General features: G+C 39.3%; 2 protein-coding genes across 2 annotated transcripts in view; both read right to left on the bottom strand.

The window, feature by feature from the left end:
* calm1b (calmodulin 1b) overlaps positions 1–106 on the bottom strand; it is a 28830-nt gene extending 28724 nt beyond the window's left edge. Inside the window, exon 1 of the mRNA XM_036582451.1 lies at positions 11–106. Within this exon, the coding sequence (XP_036438344.1) occupies positions 11–13 (3 nt within the window). The 5' untranslated portion in view covers positions 14–106. The remainder of the gene's footprint in view (positions 1–10) is intronic.
* Positions 107–10610: 10504 nt separating this feature from the next.
* Positions 10611–19332, bottom strand: psmc1b (proteasome 26S subunit, ATPase 1b). The gene is made up of 10 exons (XM_036582450.1): positions 19231–19332; positions 18949–19045; positions 17863–17987; positions 17350–17535; positions 16599–16727; positions 15985–16081; positions 15559–15748; positions 14282–14433; positions 13515–13669; positions 10611–11963 (listed from the first exon to the last, which is right to left on the bottom strand). The coding sequence occupies exons 3-10, from the start codon at positions 17920–17922 to the stop codon at positions 11829–11831; spliced, it is 1104 nt and encodes a 367-aa protein (XP_036438343.1). The 5' UTR covers positions 17923–17987; positions 18949–19045; positions 19231–19332; the 3' UTR covers positions 10611–11828.
* Positions 19333–19566: the final 234 nt, after the last annotated feature.

The raw sequence follows: 19566 nt of genomic DNA, 5'->3' as shown, positions 1-19566 counted from the left end.
ATATACGTACCATGTTCGAGGGTTTATAAGCGGATGACGCTGGAGTGAGTGAGAGTCGTAGTCTGCGTTCTGCAGCTCCACTGGCGTTGCTTTTCTCTCCGTGTGCCGCTGAGGCGGAGTGATATATGTATTCATCCGCCACTTTCCCACCCGTATTTAGACGGGGACATGCCTCCTGCGCAGCGATTGGCTACCGGTGTCCCGCCTCCTGTGCTTATATTGGCTACTAGGAGCCTGCCTCAAACTGTCAGCCAATCCCAGCGCAGAAGGGCGGGACCTTGAGAACCGAACCCGGAGCAAGAGGCAGGGCGCAACTAGCCAATCCTAGCGCAGGAGGGCGGGGCTTTGTCAGAATACGGGTGCGGGTGAGAAGTAAATAAATAAATAATGGAAATAAATAAATAAAAATAACTCGCGCACGGAGCACGTAGGCCCCACCCCCTCCACCACCTTTCTGACCAATGAGAGCTGTGCTGTCGCGTGACGTCACCCGCCACTCAACTGAGCCGAGCGCCGATTCGATTTCTGGTTAATTGTCCTAATGGAAGGAAGCTGCTGTCATGGCTGCTGAAATTAATTGACTTTTAAATGAATTAAAAATGGATTTAACGGATTTTAGCCGCGAATCATGCGGCAACGAAGGCCACCAATCAGCGTTTTTCTTTGGATAAAGTGCTTTAATTGAACTTTTTTTTTTTTTTTACTTTTTAATGTATTATTACACTACATACAACACTGAATGCCTCCTACAGAACATGGAGAGAAGACTTTTATTTTGTGACCTATGCGGATCTCTATAGGGAGCAAGGAGGTGTTTAGGTCATTAGTAGTTTTTTTTTGTTTTCTTCTGATTTTTTTTTTGTTTTGTTTTGTTTTACACACACACACACACACACACACACACACACACACATATATATATGGCTACTTACATGTCTACATATTTATATATAGTACATGGTTAGAGTATATCATTGTAAGTAGTACATATATATATGTTTATATATGTGTATATGTATATATATTTACAAAGGATCCATTTTTATACTGTACATAACTTATTAAATTCTATTTTTTCCTTAAATTGTATTTTTGTATCAAATTATAGTGCAGTGCTATAGATTAAACATCTACAAACTTTCCATACCTTCTTTATTTGTGTATTTTTTGTCTTTCTGGCTCTTGGTCCACTGTAAACATTGTGCTTTGGCCCCCCAAGACAAACAATTCTGGCACCTCTGATATAGTATAGTCATATATTTGAGTGTACGTATGTTTAAGGGCTTTGTAGATTCGTATATGAACACAGTTAGAGTTTTCCTCTCGTAGCTGGCCCTCTTTGTGTGGCAGCAGCCTAGTAATGAATCAGAGTGCAGAGGGACGAGCAGAGCCAAGAGGTCTTAATGTGGAAGCAGCAGAAATAAGACAGAGCTGTGCAATCTACACTATGCCGTCCGAGGGAAACAGCCTGAGCTTCTAGAGGAATTATGCAGTATTTATTTCACCTGTGTCCATCCTACCACAGCATATATTATATATTAGCTAGATGGCTCAAGCCAAAGGCTAGGCCATGTCCAACAGCAGACCACAAACAGCAGTCCAACTGGACAGTTTTCATTGTTGGCTTACATTATCAAGCTTAATAAGAAATCCTACTTGGGAAAATATGTGGTTGATGACCTAGTCCTGCACTAATGAGACCAGCACATCACAAAGCCCATGCACTGCAAAAAATGGTCTCTTGGTAAGTGAAGTTATCTAAAATCTAGCTGATATATCTAATATTTCACATTCTGAGATTGTTGTAGTAAGATGATCAAGAAAAATGTGCCAGTATAGTAACTTACATTCCAGCCATATATCAACATATACAAACACCTATGTGTAACACATATATTTAACTACATATGATAGAAAACATTATTCATATATAGATGACATATTACTCAAACTTCTGCATAAGACTGTATACACATGGATATGAATGTGAAGACCTCAACAGATATGAAACATTTAATTTTTGTCATATTTCTTTAAATAAGAGCATTTAGATCTTTGTTTCGGTAAATAATATTCATTAAAACATTTCAATCATTTAATATTTAAAAGTAAACAGTTGTAACTGTGGCTCCAGACATTGTATGTGTTTACTCACTGATCAGACATACATGTACACTCCAGATATTAAGAAGTACAGTATTTGATACTTACATGTATGCACGCAACATTTATGTACATATTTTGAAACATATGCCTGATCCTTAATGATATATGTACGTATAAGACCATATATCAGATTTCCAAATGGGTGTACATTTAAAGCTAAAAGCTAAGCTGTATCAGTGAGCATCTTGCAGGCTAATGGGTTTGACTATTATGAACAAAATTAATCATACGGTATAAATTTAAGATGTATAAGCACTAAAATAGTACTATACACTACACATACTAAGAAATGCTGACTAATAGTGGTTCAGTATTGGCCTAAATCACCCCACAAAGCATTTGCTGTGTATGTTAAAAGCTAATAGCGCATACAAATTACTTGACGTGAAACCTAATTACTCAGCTTAACCGAAGATATAACCACTATAATATAGAAATTAATCTTTGTGAAGCACTTTATGAGTAAGAGGCTATTTAATATTAAAAAGGATGATAAAGTCCATGTAGGCCTCTTTTCACTTAGAGTTGTGAACGCAATATACCGCCACCTGCAGGACTACAGCGGAATCAACAGACACAGATTGTAAATATTAAATAAACTCTATAAAAGCTTCTGCTGTTGTTACGCATTTTAGCCCAAACGTAAACTAAGCGCTCAGTCCTCTGATCTAAATCCGTAATATGCAGAAAGTGCAGCTACTTCTTCACCCACGTGGCTCTGTTTGCGGCACTAGTGCGCCGATCAGCGGAGGGATATCAGCGAACTGGCGGTAATGCGGTTCTATTACGAAGCTTCCGATTGGTTGATTCGGACCTGCAATATTAATAAACGATGACAGGCGGCTTCTGATTGGACAGCTTGGACCTGCATTGCAGCAGGCATTACAGAAACCTCATCAATATAAAGCAGCGTTTTTCACTCTTTTACAGTTTCACATCGAGCCGTTGCGTTTTAGCTCAATCTGTAGAGCACAAACTTACAAATCCATCTCATTTTTTAACACTTTTGTCTTTGAAAGAGGCCTCAAATGATAAAGAGCATCACTGTTTCTGCTTCAGACCTTCTACCTGAAGAGTTTGGCTTAGAAACTTATATTACTTCATTTTTAAATAGTCTATTTAAGTATATCTGAGGGTGAATTTGAGGCCCAGAGACACACAGAACTATTTAAAACACTGTTTTGACAAAGTAGGTGAACCTGGTTTGTGTTTTCATCAGGATTTCAGCAGATTAACTGAGTTCAGCACAGGCCCCATCCTAACCTAATGCTTCATCATTATTGTGGGCCATTTTGGACTGCATAAACAGGGTTTTTTGGATAATTTGGTCTCGGAATTTATTTAGGTGAAGTCCATTTGAGCATCTACTGAGTCGCTTATTATCGATTCAGTTACACTATTTCATATTGTTAGTCTATAGACCATTTAAAGGGCCCATATTTTAAAAAGGGGTCCATACTTACTGTGCCTATAAGACTGATGTATGTAAATGAGCTCTGTTCTGTTTGGCTGTGGCTCACTCAAGAAGTAGTCTGGCCTGAAACGCTCCCTATAACTTCAGTGTGTGTGGGCAGGGCTAATCTGTTGTAGGCTGAATAGGGGGAAATATGCAAATTTGCTTGTTTTTGTGACATCACAGAAACAATGAATTTGTTTTTGCAGCTTTTTTCCACATATAAACTCGAGAGTGAACAGCATGTTTGGACAGTGTTCAGTGTTTACATGCTACATCAAACTCTTTTATTAAAAAAATATAAAATTCTGGTTTTCATGATACAGGCCCTTTAATGATATGCCAGTATTGGTGAACGTTTCCTAATTTCATTCAGCTTTGTGCCGTATCACAGGCAAAAGTATATCTCAGCAGCAGCACAACTACATGACTTTACCTAAACAGATAAATAAAGACATTTAACAGAATAAATATGTTATCATATATGAATCTGAAGACTCATTTATTATAAATACCACCTAAGCCACAATGGGGCCCAGAGCTCGGACACCACTGGCTTCTGTCTTCTATTAACACAGAATTAGGCTGAAATTTTGAAAACATGGGTAGAATTCCCCTTTAACAGTACTAATTTTACTTACATACTGATATGAGATCCACAGGTAAAGCTGTAAAATGCAGGTAAAAGGCCAGATTCAACTGGTTTATTAATGCTAGTCTGCAGGTCTGTATAATGTGTATAGTTAATAAAGAGGCCCAAATCTTCTTCTTATTACAGAACCAGATTTCAGCTCGCACTGAATGGTCAACGGCGCCCTCTAGTGTTCATGTAGCTGAACTGCAGATTTTGATACTGTTTTTTTTTTCCTCCATCTTTTCTTATCTTGACACGCTCTGGGGTGAAACTGTGATGATTTACAGACGTGTGCAAAAGTTTTGACACCCCATGTCAAACTCCATGTTGTTGTTGATTCTCTAAATGTAAATAAGTTACACATCCTGTACAGTGAACACACTTTTTAACACACTTTAACACACATACACTTTTTTTGGGTGGAAAAATTAACATAAAATCTGACCTGTGTAAACGTAATGGCACATTTCATGTTTTGTATATGCTTTATTTTTTCTGCTGTGTTAAATTCAGTAAATAAATAGTATTTATATATTGAAAATGGGCAGAACAGTGTTCACAGTAGAGGATGCGTTCACTTATTTACCCTTAGAAAATCAAGACTTATGTAATTTAAACCATAGTGTTCAAACTTTTGCCTATGAATGTGTATTAAAAATATATTAAACTCGGCAAATAACTAGAAACTGTGTACTAAAACTTTGCAAAAAATGTCATATGTCATACTTAAGTATTTCCGCTGTCACAACCTGAACATATTTCTAAACTACTCGACTACATCACTGGAAATAATCTGCACAGAAAAACACTAAAGCTAAAGTTCTGAGAGCTTTCTGTGAACTGTGTAAAGAACAAGGTTTACATTAAACTGCATGTGTTTCATGGTTAGATGATTATAAAAGACGTCCTAGTTTATCTGTTTCCAGTAAAGTACCGACTAAAATAACAACTATTTACAATAAAAAAATTCTCTTACTGGAACCGCTTTCCCAGGAGGCTCCACGTGTCCACAGCTGAATGAGCCAATAGCAGAAAACTACAGTGTGTTTCAGGCCAAATCCTTACATCAAAACTTTAGTAAAACAATTTCTCAGACATCAGGCAGCATATTCATAATCATATAATGATGTAAGTGTAAGATTTGAAAATGCTGCTAGAGAATAATCCGTCTCCATCCTGCTTCCTTTTAAAGTCAAGAGTGATCCAACCACCTTATATTGAACCCCACACTTACATATATTTAGAGGCATTAAACACTTCAGACGTCTGGTTCCTACCATCACCACTGTGAACAATGCTGAGTCTGAGAATGGAGCATTTTAAATCAAATCACTCTAAATGACTTTATTAACGTTTTAAGTATTTAATTATGCACAAATTTTGAAAATCGGGTGAGTTCCCCTTTAAAAACCCATTTGGTTCAAAGCAGACATATGAATTCAAAAATATTCTTGATGCAAAGTCAATATTTAATTCATATTTAAAGATACTGGAGTATATAAAAGCAAAAAGTAAATGTTGTAACTGCCTGCTGTAGTTTAGCTCTGCCCATTCACAGGTTGGAAAAAAGTAATGTAAAAATTAATGGCCATTTCTGTCACATAAAGCCACACAAACATTGTAAGTGGACCTCAATGGGGAAAACAAGAAAGAATACAAGAAAAACGTAGGATAGTGGCCCTTTAATAAAAGGAAAACAGTGAAGATGCATTCAGACTGCAGCAGCTTTCATGATTGCCAGCTTCCTTTTCGACTGACTTTGCCATTCCACCTTAAATGATGCACCAGTTACCTTAATGGTGCACTGGCACCAGAATGTATCTGCAGTTCCATTTAAGGCGGAATGGAAAATTTAAATAAGAAGCCGACCTCAGTTTCATCCTCTTTTCCACAGCTTTCTGGGAAGAATATTGTTTTCCTTTTCATTCTTTGTACTGTTTCTAATCATTGTTTATTGCAACCCTAATCATGAAAAAACAGGTAGGGTGATGCAGGACGTATAGAAAATGTTTCTGTGAGCAGAGTTTCTGTTTGCCCCGGCTGGCGAGCAGCACTGGCACTGGTTAAAACAAACTCAAACTACTCAAACTCAGAGTCTCTCCTGATTCACATTCACCTCAGTTGAGCCAAATATGAGTGGAATAGTCGAGTCCAAGCATTTTGGCTCTCAGGCTGAATCTCAAATGCCCCCTATGTAGTGAACTAGGTAGATCTTAAACTAATGAGTCTGGCACCAAAACAGTGCATAATGTGTATGAGAAAGGACCATTTGGGATTCAACCACACAAGCACAATTCCCTACAGTGCACCATTTTTGTATGGAGGTCAAAATGAAAAAAAAAAACTCTATTCACTATGTAGGGAGTAAAGGGGGCCTCGGTGTCATTGGCCAGGACTCCCAGACGTGTAGAAGTCGAAGAATCGATTGTTTTCGAATCGATTACCCATTAATAGAGCAATGCACTCGGAACATAATCCTTTTTTATCTATTCAGTCTAGTGATGAGGAGTCGATCCCAAAGGAATCGACTCTTCAACTCCAACACGTCTGGGAGTCGGGGTCGACCCTTGACCAATGACTCTAAGAGTCGAGATGCTACTACTTAATACTACTACGTAGGTGTTTCTAATAAAGTGGCCACTAAGTGGAAGCACAAGGTAGGTGTTTCTAATAAAGTGGCCAGTTAGTGGAAAGTACAAGGTGAGTGACTTTTCTGTATTTAAAAACTTTTCAGTATTTTAAAATACGATTATAGGCAAAGTTATTCTTAAACTGTGATATTCATTGTGTAGATCATATTTTAATTACAGGCCGCGCTGTGACTGTAACCATGGTAACGTAAACAGCTCACGGCTTGTTGTTGTTGTTTACGTTTTCCCCGTTGTTTTTTAAAGTTTAATTTTAATTTTAATTCCCGATAAAAATCGTATTCCAGAGGGAATTAGTTCAACCAGTCCCTTCCGGTCACCGCGACGAAGCTTAAGTTTCTTCTTCGCCAGTTTCTCGTTCGAATTTTCCGTTCCACCTTAAATGGTGCAGCAGTTTGTGGACACCCGCACGGGCGCCATAATCCAACTGGAGGACGATTTAAGGTGGAACGGAAAATTCAAATAAGAAACTTAGCGAACAGAAAGTCATCTTAAGCCTCGTGTATCCGCGGTGTGTTTGTGACTAACGCAAGAAGATTTGGTCAAAATTTGGGTTTAACACCGACTTAATTTCCGTGAAGTTTCATCGGTTTTCGGTACAGCCAGACTCTCAAATCACACCGTATGGATATTATATCACACAGCGTTGCTTCTCTAATGGGAAACATATTTATTGTCAAATAACAGCATATTTAACTGTCACAGCTACAAAATTAAAACGAAATTGTATACATTTCACCCACCTCTCTCAGACAGCTCATGTTTTCATTTTGATTTAGGCAAGTTTATTTATATACAAGTTTATTTCAGATGTCCTTCAAAGAGCTTTACAAATGAGAAAATGCAGAGTCAGAAAATACAGAGTTGTTTAAAAAATACACAAAATAGAAAAAAAAACGCAATGCAAACATGATTCAAACAAATTTAAAAGAGAAAATCATTGAATTAAAAATCAAATTAGAAATTAAATTAGGATTGTGCAAAAGTCTAATTAGAAATTAAAAGTTAGATTAGGATAAAAAAAATTACTCTTAATTTACTTCATTACTTACTATAAGGGTTTGAATTTTACAGGCTGCTCATTCACTGTGTAGGTCCCTCAGTCAGAGGGTAGTGACGTAATCACCGAACAAAATCAAGACGTGTCGCCACGCCCATTATGACGCCACACACCCCTGTGTCACATATAAAAGCCCGAATCCGGCGCGTTTTCTCTCATTTCAAGTGTAGCACTTGAACTGTGCACGTGATCTTCGCGAACACTCGTTGTAGTTCACTTAATTTTCTAGAAAAAAAGATTCTTAGGTATGGACCCACCGCCTCAGCAGAGGAAGGAGAAGAAGCAGAAGGGCCTTTTTCGGATGGTTCTCCTCCTGACCTGCTGTACAGGTGGAGCTTCAGAACATGAGGAGGACCAGAATGAGCGGCGCAGGACCAGGCATGCCGGGAACCCCAAAAGAACACGCGCGCCGACTCAGAAAAAAACTAAAAAGTCGTTTTTCAGGAAAGCCCTCGGTCTGTTCAACAAACGGGAGGCCGGAATAAACGGACAGAATAAAAAAGGAGGGGACGACAGTGGACAGAATGACGGCACTGAACCAAGTACACAGGGAGCTCCTCCACGCAGCCGGACGTCCACCACTAACCACAAGAGTGCGTCTGAATGGAGACTGCCTGGTGTTCCTGAAGCAGCAACAACTCAGAGCAGCACTGGAAAGTGTAAGAAAGTCACTTCTGCACCAGATCTGCATGAGCCGAGACCAGGACCGTCCCACCATAAAGACCCCCATGATCACATCATCCTGTTCTCGCAGGTGATTGATAAGCTAAACAGGGTTCCTGTGGTCTTCGGCAGCTGCGAAGAACAAGGCAAAAGCGAGAGAGAAACCGTAACACCTGAGCAGCACGAACCGAGAGCAGGACCATCCCACCTCCGAGATGTTCAGAGCAGCACCATCACACTTCCTGAGGAGAAGTGCGCCACTGGCAGTGAGAAGCACACTAAAGTGGCTGAAGAAGTAGCAATCTGCATAGAGGACCTCAGCACTGCCACGAAGGAGACCACCACACATCCCCCAACTCTGTCAAAGCTGCAACTCCTGTACTTCTGGTTGTGTTTTCGGGTTTGTTTTTTCAGTTATGTGGTTATCCCTGCTCTTTATTATTTTCTCAGCTGAAGTTTTAATAAAAGACTGACTTGTGCAGTAAAAGAGCTGTGACTGTTAATGCACTGCAGAGGAAGAAGAAGAAGCAGAAGGGCCGGGTGGCGGTCACCCTTCTGTGGATGGTTCTCCTCTTAAGCTGCTGAAGAGGTGGAGCTTCTGAACATGAGGAGGACCAAAATGAGCTCCACAGAACCCTGCACCCCTGAAACGGCAAAGGAAAATGTGCGCTGAAAAAAAAGAAGGCATTCTGCAGGGAAGCCCTTGGATCATTTACCGAATCAGGGGATGCAATAAACAGACTGAATTAAAGAGGTGGCAGTGAGAAGCACACTAATGAAGAAGTTGCGAACTGGATAAAGGAACTCGGCGCTGCCACGAAAAATTCCCCACGTCCCTTAACTCCACCAAAGCTGCACCTCGCGTTTTTCTGCTGCTTTCTTCTAGTGTTGCTCTCAGTTTGTATTTTTCCTCGTTTTTGCCATTTCTGACCTGCTGCTTTAATAAAACTTAGGCTTATGCAATAAAAGAACTGTGACTGTTGATGATATATATATGCACACACACACACACACACACATACATGTATATATGTGCCAAAGTTCATGTATATACATACATTTATATACATGAACCTTTGCACATGACTATATGTATTTAGTGAGATCCATATTAAATGGGTTATATATGCACTCACTGAGAACTTTATTAGGAACACCTCCTTGTTTTTACACTCACTGTCCTTTGGTTTCAGCGTTGCTACAAAAGTGTTTTGCTGCCGTCTTGCGGCAACGCTGCTTGCTTATTTCCGGTAGCGCTGTCAGTTTTCGCACATGCGCAGACTGAGAACTCCGAAAGAAATCAGAGTAAGAGTTTACATGCCCTGATAAATTGGATTACTGAGTTAAAATCCAGCTCTCTTTATCGGATTTCTTAATCAGATTTATAGACCTTACTCCGATCTAAGAAATCGGAGTGTGCCGTTTACATGAATAATCAGATAACTGCAGAAATGTGATTATGATCAGAGTATTGAGTGCATGTATACAGTCAACATGTCCTGAATGAATCCCGGGGATAGATTTGACTATCGGTCTAAATTAGAATAGCTGAGTTAGTTGTAGCTAAATTACAGTCATTTGCTCTTACCATAATCATCGAAAAAAGAAAAAAAAATGCAGGCTGGGGGGCCAGATGTCTCTCAGGGCCCCAGGAGAAACACTGCTTTAGGCCTGTGATAAAAATGAATGACTGAAACATGATAATACCATAATGGGCTGCCAACCAATCAGATACTTGTTACTATGAAGTTTATAGTTACTTCACACTGGTTGTTGTTTAGACTCTATAATTGGTCCAAATCTTAAAGATTCATGCAGTTATTCAGTATTGTAAAAGTACTGATCATCATATAAGCAAACAATCGTTGTGCAATTTATCACAATAACAATAATGTATCATCATATCATCCACCGCTAACAGAACTCATTTATTTATCTATGCATGGATCCTTATATAAATGCTTTCAGAAGGAAAGAACACACTTCTTTTTTCAAAAAAACAAATATTTAATGTATTTTCTGAAAACACAACAGAGTGAATGAGGGAAAACGTCACATGCACTAAATACGTACAAATTGTGGGCGCCTGGTCAAATTCTGTTTTATTAACTTTCCAAGTGAAAATAAATTAAATCTTCCTCTACTGAGAACACAGTAAACGTACTGTTTATTTACTTGACATATTAGAAAACAAATTAAACATAAAATGTGGCCTGTGCAAAAGTTGTAGCACATTTTATATTTTCCAATATGTTAAACACTGCAAATAAAAAATTGTTTACCATAATTTTCAGAAAAATACTATATTTAAGAATGTTTTAACTAATTTTCACTTAGAAAATCAACTGTGTGTCTGTGTGTGTATATATATATATATATATATATACGTAAAGGAAAACTTGTGTTGGCCGAAACACCATTTTACAGGCTTTAAATACTCATTGGCATTTCCAAAAATGAGTACTCAAAAACTCATTCTCACGATCAGCTGTAAAACGATAATATTTATGTTATTATTTATTTACCATTTTAACCATGTATTAGTACCGCAGACCGTATGTTGCTACAGAGGTCGCAAATGAAGCCCTCTTCTTCAAAAACAGCAGATGTTAAGAATTTACCAAATTCAAGTTATTGTTTATCACCATCAGGGTTTTAATTTGCATTGGTTTTGGTTTGTTGCTTTTATTTTACTGAGTCACTTTTTTTGACTAGTTCACCAAATTTTATCATGGAAAGCAGCACTGAGGTCAACACACAGTGTGGAACTGACCACCCTGGCAGTGCAATAAAATATATATATTAATGATTTATCAAACTTGTCGTGCCTCCACACCAACCTGAAATGCAAATTTAAGCATTTTTCTTACCATCCAACAAATGAAGGTGCCCCCACACGTGCACCTCTGCTCTTTCAGCTTCAGTGGCTGCTCTGAGGGTGAGGTGATGTGAAAGCCTAAACTACACCAGCTATGATGTCTATTTTTCAATATAATAATTGTAATCACTGTGCTCTTTAAAGGCCTTTGCTGGAGAACTGTGTTGTAGTTACAATCATATCTGAAAAAAACTGAAGCTTCCAAATACCAACTACAGAATCAAATACCAACGTAACAAACAAATATCTCTGAGTATTCAAAGGATTCAGGCCAGCCCTAAGAAAAGTCTGAATGAACGTCTCCTCACTGTCACACGCCCCCAGGCTCAGAGATACAGCCCCTCCGGAGTGCCCTCCTGTTTCTTATACAGCACATTCTCTTTAGACTTCTTAAAGTCTTCATTAGTGACCTTCATCCTGCGCTCCCTCAGAGCCATCAGACCAGCTTCTGTACAGATTGCCTGTGACACACAACACAGCAGAGAGAGACACATCAAGATACAGCAGAGAGAGAGAGAGAGAGAGAGAGAGAGAGAGAGAGAGAGAGAGAGAGAGGAGAGAATGAGTAGTGAGAGAAAGCAAAGAGACAGAAAGAGGAGACTGAAACGAGATGTGTTGTAGTTAGAGCTGGGCGATATGGCCAAAAACGTTATCACGATAAACAAAATTCATATCGTTCGATATCGATACATACCGCGATAAATGTCAAATCATGATTTCTTTCACGTTTGAAGGCTGATTTTGCTCCTGGGGGGTTAACTGTGGTTTTAAACTATCACTTATGGTCCGAACATGACAAACACTCGGCAAACAGTGGAACATTTCACTAATCTGTTTTGGGACAGTGGGAGAAAGTTTCTGAGCTGTTTTTATCAGCTTGAAATGCACAGCTGCAATTTTTGTAATAGTCATGATTTAAGAAAGAAAACAGATTATTTTTATCTGTCTGGTGACGGGCGCTCGGCTACCCCGCTACAAATGCTAAACAAGCGGCCAACAACAGTGCTAAACTCTTTAGTTTCTCAACAACGTCAGCTCGGTTCGGGAGGTCACTGCTGTCACTCATCCATGTCAGAGCAGATCACAGTATTCAGACACCAGCTAGACGGCTGGGTTTCTCTATGCTATCGTGGGAGTTTAAGGGGTGAACCGCAGTATATCTGACGCTCGCTGTGTAAAAGCATTATCTGCAGTGTGAATCTCTCACACCAGTCACAGAGTCCTCCTTTTAGGTACGTTTAAACTGAAAGCGGTCATTTTGTGTCTTGTTTGATCTACCGTATCATCAATTCACCGTGTTTTGCCGGAGCGCTGCTTCAAGTTAGCCAGCAGCTAAAAACAGCTAGCCTGGAGAGACAGCGCTCTCCCGCTCTCCAACGCCTCACAGCTTCCTCAGTTTACTTTCGAACATGAACCCACTTCTTTCTTTCACTTTCGTTGCTCGAGAATGCACTAATACTTAACATATGACGGTTTGGCGCTGTAACACGGCGCTGCAGACGTGATTTAACACCGCTGAAGTTGTTAGGATGCACGGAAAGAGGTGAGTTCGCTGTAGGACAGTACAGTTACACCACTGACCTCGTCACTCACACTCGGTCACAGGAGAACAGATCGCCGATAACATCCACTCAGACAGGGACTGTATAACTCCGCGTTTCAGCCGTTGCTAAAGTATATTTGGCGACCCTTTTTTTTTTACTCGTGGCCCCCTAGTGCGCCCTCTCCTGGCGACAGCAGAGTAGTGTCGCTTTCCTTGCAGTAGAAAACGCCACGAAGGCTTTCGCTGAACGTGGAAGTGTGAGAATGGTGTATTATATCGAACCTGTCTTATCGCTCTATCGAGGAAAGGTTATATCACGATACTTATCGTTATCGTTTTATCGCCCAGCCCTAGTTGTAGTTAATAAATTGTTAATTTTACATTTGAAAAAAAGTGTTTTTGTCCTGTATATGAAAAGAATGAAAATGGAAATGAAAATGAAAATGCATGGAAAAAAAATAGTTTGTACTTTGATATCAGCTCCAGACAGATCGTCTTTAGCCAGGATGAGGTCATCCAGGGTCACATCGTCAGCCAACGTCATCCTGCTGGTGTGGATCTGGAAGATTCTTCGTTTGGTTTTCTCGTCCGGCAGGGGGAACTCTATCTTACGGTCAATTCGACCTAGGGGGTGTTGGGGGGATCAGAGCTCAACTTAATACATTCCCTCAGTTAAGATATTCATTCATGTTGTACTGTGTTGCTAGGAATGTTTATTTTCACAAATCTACCTGAAAATGGACCTAAACAGAAGCAAGAGACACTGACAGATGACTCATAACTATCTTTGAAACTTTATAACAAATTATAAGTTAATCTTCACAATTTCTGTTTAAACAGCACACAATACTGTTTTTTTTCTGAATGGGTCCAGACAAGTGTTGTTCAGCAAGTCTATTCAAATTCAGTAATTCAAGCAGTTGACTGATTAGGGCTGCAATGCACAGTTGACAAATTTATCATTGATAACTCTGATTGTGGAAAACGTTTACTTTTAAACATTACAGAGTATTATAGAGGATTCAGTGCTCTATATGATCCACACAGTCATTCTGACAGACTGTAATACACTACAGGAAGTGTAGGGGGCGATATGGTTTCCTCTTCTAACACTACAAATCCAGCTCGTGCTAATTAGCTGATTGAGTTAAGTGAGCTGAGTTATGTCTATGACGCAGTTTGAGACCCCCACTCTGAGCCTAAAACTGAAAATTAAAGCTTGTTTTAGTTTCTTGCCTGGTCTGATTAGAGCAGGGTCGAGCGTCTCTATTCTGTTGGTGGCCATGATGACCTTCACATCTCCGCGCGAATCAAAGCCGTCCAGCTGGTTCAGGAGCTCCAGCATCGTTCTCTGGATCTCACGCTCACCTCCAGAGTTCGAGTCATACCTGCAGAGGACGTATGAGGGATGGAACACTTTAATGGAAGCTCAAAGGAGGCGAATTAGCCACGTTTGCCACAGCAGGGCTGTATTAAATACACATGAAATAGAAAAAAAATATATCACAACATGACACATTTCACAATATTTCAAAAGAGACAAAATGCACTGGTTAAAGTCAAATTTAAAAAACCGCTGTCAAAAAAACATTTGCAAAGTGATTGTCATTCAACATTTCACACACTGCATACATTAAATACGGTGAGCGTGCACCACTGCGAGGAGCTGAGAGGGATCTGACAGGAGTTTTTCAGGCTACGTCACACATCTTTACGTATTAACGTCACACGCACAGGCTTAAAAAGAACAACACTATATTGATGAAGATATGATGACAATAGTAAACACTTAAAAATGATGGTTCTTTAGTAAAGAAAATCATTCTATATAGAACCATGAACACACAAAGAACCCTTTGCATAATTAAAGGGTTCTTTGCATCATGACAGAGTTCTTCAAAATGATGAAGAATGTGCTGTAGACGGTTCTATATAGAACCTTTTTGAAAAGGGTTCTATATATCACCAAAAAGCCTGACATCACAACAATAGAAAAACCCTTTTTGGAGCTGTATAGAACCTTTTTCAAAAATGTAAATATATAAATAAAACCATCTACAGCACATTAATCTGAAGAACCCTTTCACAGTGCAAAGAACCCTTTAATCATGGAAAGAGTTCTTTGAATGTTCACGGTTCTATATAGAATTATTTTCTGTACTAAAGAACTCTTTAAGAAGCATCTTTTTTAACCATGTAGACAATTCAGTCACATCCCCAGAAGATGCATTCTTCACAAACGTTTGACGTTCTTCACAGCTATGCTCTCGCAACGTTAATTACTTTTATGGTCATGCGAAAAATTACAAAATATGACCGGAATTACAATTTCGGTATACTTATTTAGCTCCAGAACTGCCATCCCTGAAATACACTACAAGAACTTTTTGTTTTGGGTTGCTTGGTTTAAACAGTGGGAAATGATTCTAATCCTAAAGCATTTATCTGTGGAAATATAAAGAATGGCAGCAAGTAAGAGTTGATTAGTTTTAACTAAGGTCTGGACTGTGTACCTCTTTGTTCCGATGGCGTCGATCTCATCGATGAAGACGATGGAAGGTGCGTGTTCTTCAGCCACTCTAAAAAGCTCCCGCACCAGTTTGGGTCCATCGCCCAGGTACTTCTGGATCAGCTCTGAACCTACAACCCGCAGGAACGTTGCCGACGTCTGATTGGCCACTGCTTTAGCCAGGAGGGTCTTACCTGGAGTCAAAAAGCAAAGTTGTGAATATATTTATGACACTACTAATAGAAATAATCCTTTTCACATGGTTGGTGCAAACTTAAAGAGTCCATATAATGAAAAAACACATTCGTCTCAGTTTCTTGAATTAAAAGACTTTGTTGTAGTAAACATTGTTAAACACACTTTTCACTCTGTATCCGTGCAGCCTTTAAATGCCATTTGGCTCGCAGTGGAAAAGAGGCCTATGACTGACCTGTTCCTGGTGGGCCGTACAGAATGACTCCTTTAGGAGGTTTGATCCCCATCTCCTCATAATACTCTGGGTGAGTGAGAGGAAGCTCCACTGACTCCTATAGGTCATTATAGAGGAAGAGTTAATATTACATGTGAAGATTAAAGTCTTTTTGTTAAAGCAGCAGGTCACAGATATCATTATCTATAAAAATAGACAAAAGTTAAAAACAGCAGCAGCCACTTTGGAGTCTGATTTTTGTCTGGACTTTAATCCATAGACATCAGGGTGTCATACAGTATCAGAATTAGAGAATTATTAGAGCTTACTGAAGAACTCCACACGGTTTGAGAAAGTGAGGAATTAGGCATGCAGTTAGCACCACGCTAACTGGTAAGGTATAAGCTTTCATTAGTCCAGTGCTAAAACTAAAGAAGCAAACTTCAGACACCAAACATGACTTCACTGACTGGCGTACGTTTAGGGTAAGGCTGGAAAAGTTAGTAAATTCGATTTTTAATCAAACTATTGCTTTAAGCAACTTCATCAAAGATCTGTTTTACTATCTACATGAAGAACAATACAGAACATGTTTTATCTACAGGAATTCCTCACTAAGTGATGAAGTTTCTTGCCTTAATCTCCTGGATCTGACTGTCCAGTCCTCCGATATCAGCATATGTCTCCTGAGGAGCTTTTTCCACCTTCATCACTGTTACCAGAGGGTCAGTGTCGTCCATTAGCACTCCAATGACTGCATGGACCTGCAAACCCACAAACCAAAACAGATCATACACCAGTCAAGCAGTGTTGACATATTTGGTGTAAAGACTGTAATGAATGTTAATAACCTGATGTGCACCAACTATTGAAAACTGCACTAAAAAAAGTTTACAAAATCCCTACTGTAAATGAAGTTAAAGGGGAGTATCGAGTCAGAATTGTTCACAGTGGTGGTGATAGGAACCAGACGTCCACCTTTAAAAGCTCCCTCACAGTAAGTTATTACATGAAATGGTAATGAATTCACTGCCTGATGTCTGAGACATTGTTTATCGATAGTTTTGAGAAGACTTTGGCCTTAAAATCCACATATACATAATACGCAGGGTGCTGTGAGGCAAAATAGTCCCCAAAGAAAACTTTTTATTTCAGATTTTCCACTATTTTCCCATCATCAACATTCCATATAAATATATATTCCATTTTGGATAGTAAATAAAATGTCTATATTTTTGTTACAGACATGGCGACCCCTGGTTCCCATCACCACCACTTATTGGTCTTAAGCTGTGTAGAACTGAACAAGAGTTGTAATTTTAGAACTTTGTTGTGTGTAAAACTGTCATGATGTGTATTGCAGTTTCAGTCTCTCCTGAACTTTACCTTGTGGTTGAGCAGAACGGAGCAGCCGGGCTCCAGCAGGTCTTTATCCACGAAGGACAGGATACTGACGTAATGCTCTGACCCCACAGAAGTGGACACGATGGCGTGATTATCATCAATAATCTCTTCCAGAGTTCCTACAGACATCGGCGTCCCCCTCAGGTCATCAACCTTCGACCTCTCCTCCTACAGGAGAACAAAAAAAGAACATGCTAGAGGTGAACTCTGAGAATGGAGGAAGAGAGAGCAAGTGAGAGAGAGAGAGAGAGAGAGAGACACACACACACACTATTTAAATATACATATATACATACAAACACACACACATTATATGTCTATCTATATCTATATCTATCTATCTATCTATATATATATACATATATATAATATGTACATTAAATATATATATATATATATATATATATATATATATATATATATATTTAAGAGGGAGAGAGAAAGGGAGAGAAACAGAGAGAAAAGAGAAATAAAGAAGAGAGATGGCACATGTACCTCCTGTTTCTCCTCCAGTGGTTTCATCTGCTCCTGGTTCCTGATGAACTCCTCCTCCATCAGCAGGTAATCTTTAATGCGCTCCTGTTTGAGCAGCTTCAGTCGGCACTGAGTGTGAGGAGTCACTGTAGTGCAGAGAAACACATAGCAGCTCAGTCAGTACAAACCACTGACCCCCAAACTAAGAGTGGGAGACATTGTGATACCATCCCAAACAAGGGAATCCAATATCAGGGCACACTTTTTTCTACCTCCAGCAGCTCATCAGGGCTGCACTGTCTGTATAATCTGCCTGTTTTAACGTCTGACTCATTATCGATGCTTTTATGATACTTCAAGCATGAGCTGCTGTTATAAAATTATAGTAAGAGAGGGTTAGAGTTAAGCAGGTTTTTTGACACTATAATGGAGGCAAATGTAACTGAGCATCGGCATCCCTGCCAAATTCCTGGCCAATCTAAGAACGTGTGTGTAATTTGATGAACCTTAGCCCCTGCAGTGTGAAACCAACTGAACCAAATTAAAAAGAAACCACCAAACGCTCGTTCAGACTTAACAAACAAACTAATCGGGCTTTCACATCTACCTGGCTTGGTGCGGTCCTATCAAAGTTTTTCTAAATGTGAACACTGCACCTGTACTCCGCACCAAACAAATGAACTGTGGTCCAACAATTGGGACACATTTTTGTGGTGGTCCGCACAAAACGAGGGAATTCAACAACAGATCATGCTTCCCCACTTCTAGCAGAACATCAGCTGTACTGTCTGCACAATCTGATTCTTTACAGACGCTTATATCATTCCTGTAATATCATCACAATAAATTCATATCATAGCAATGCCTTTAAATTTTGGCTCATGGATCACAGAATGTATTGCATTAGCAACCTGATTGGTTAAATTCAAATTAACAAACATATTCATAAAGAAGCAGATATGGACTTTAACAAACTAACCAGGTGTGAAAAAAAGCCTCAATGCATCTTTTTATGATCCACGCAGCTATTCTATCCATTAAGCGCTCTGTAAGTGCTGAAGAAAAGCATATTGTGACGTAAAGCTCAGATGGAAAGGAGCAGAATACCTAAAGGCAGCTTGCTTGCAGCATCAGGTCCTTTGGTCTTTCTCTTCCTCTTGCCAACTCTGGTAGGAATTGGGGGCTCGTATTTTTTCTTCTTATCCTTTTTTAGATAAAAAAGAAGGCCATTTTGCAACACTTTGTGAGAGGGGAAAGGCACATTTATACACATGAAATGAAAACTTTAATTGTGCGCTATATCATCATAACATTTCACATGACTGTGTTAGGGATTAATCCTGTATCACCAGCGTGGAAAATACTCAAAGTCAGCCTGGATCTTTTTACCTTGTCATCTTTCTTGCCGCCCCCAGGGCCGTGTCCTCCACTCTGATTCTGTCCCTGTAATCAAGCAAAAAAAAACGTTAAAGATGCTCCGATATGGGAATTGTGGGCTGATGCTAATGACTGATATTTTTTTATATACATATCCACCAATACTGATACTTATCAAATGTGAAAATGGAACCAGATTAGGGCTGGGCAATATATGACAATATATTATCATCATGATAAATTATGTCACAATACAATGTGCTTTTCTGAACATATTATGGATATTGTCAGTAGAACACTGACAAACTGCATATTTCATTATAAATTGAGCAAATTTTTTCCTGTTTA

This window comes from Colossoma macropomum, unplaced genomic scaffold (genome assembly GCF_904425465.1).
Source record: "Colossoma macropomum unplaced genomic scaffold, Colossoma_macropomum, whole genome shotgun sequence".
Taxonomy (NCBI): domain Eukaryota; kingdom Metazoa; phylum Chordata; class Actinopteri; order Characiformes; family Serrasalmidae; genus Colossoma; species Colossoma macropomum.
Note: the sequence above shows the minus strand (reverse complement) of the source record. Positions and strands in the feature narration are given on the sequence as shown.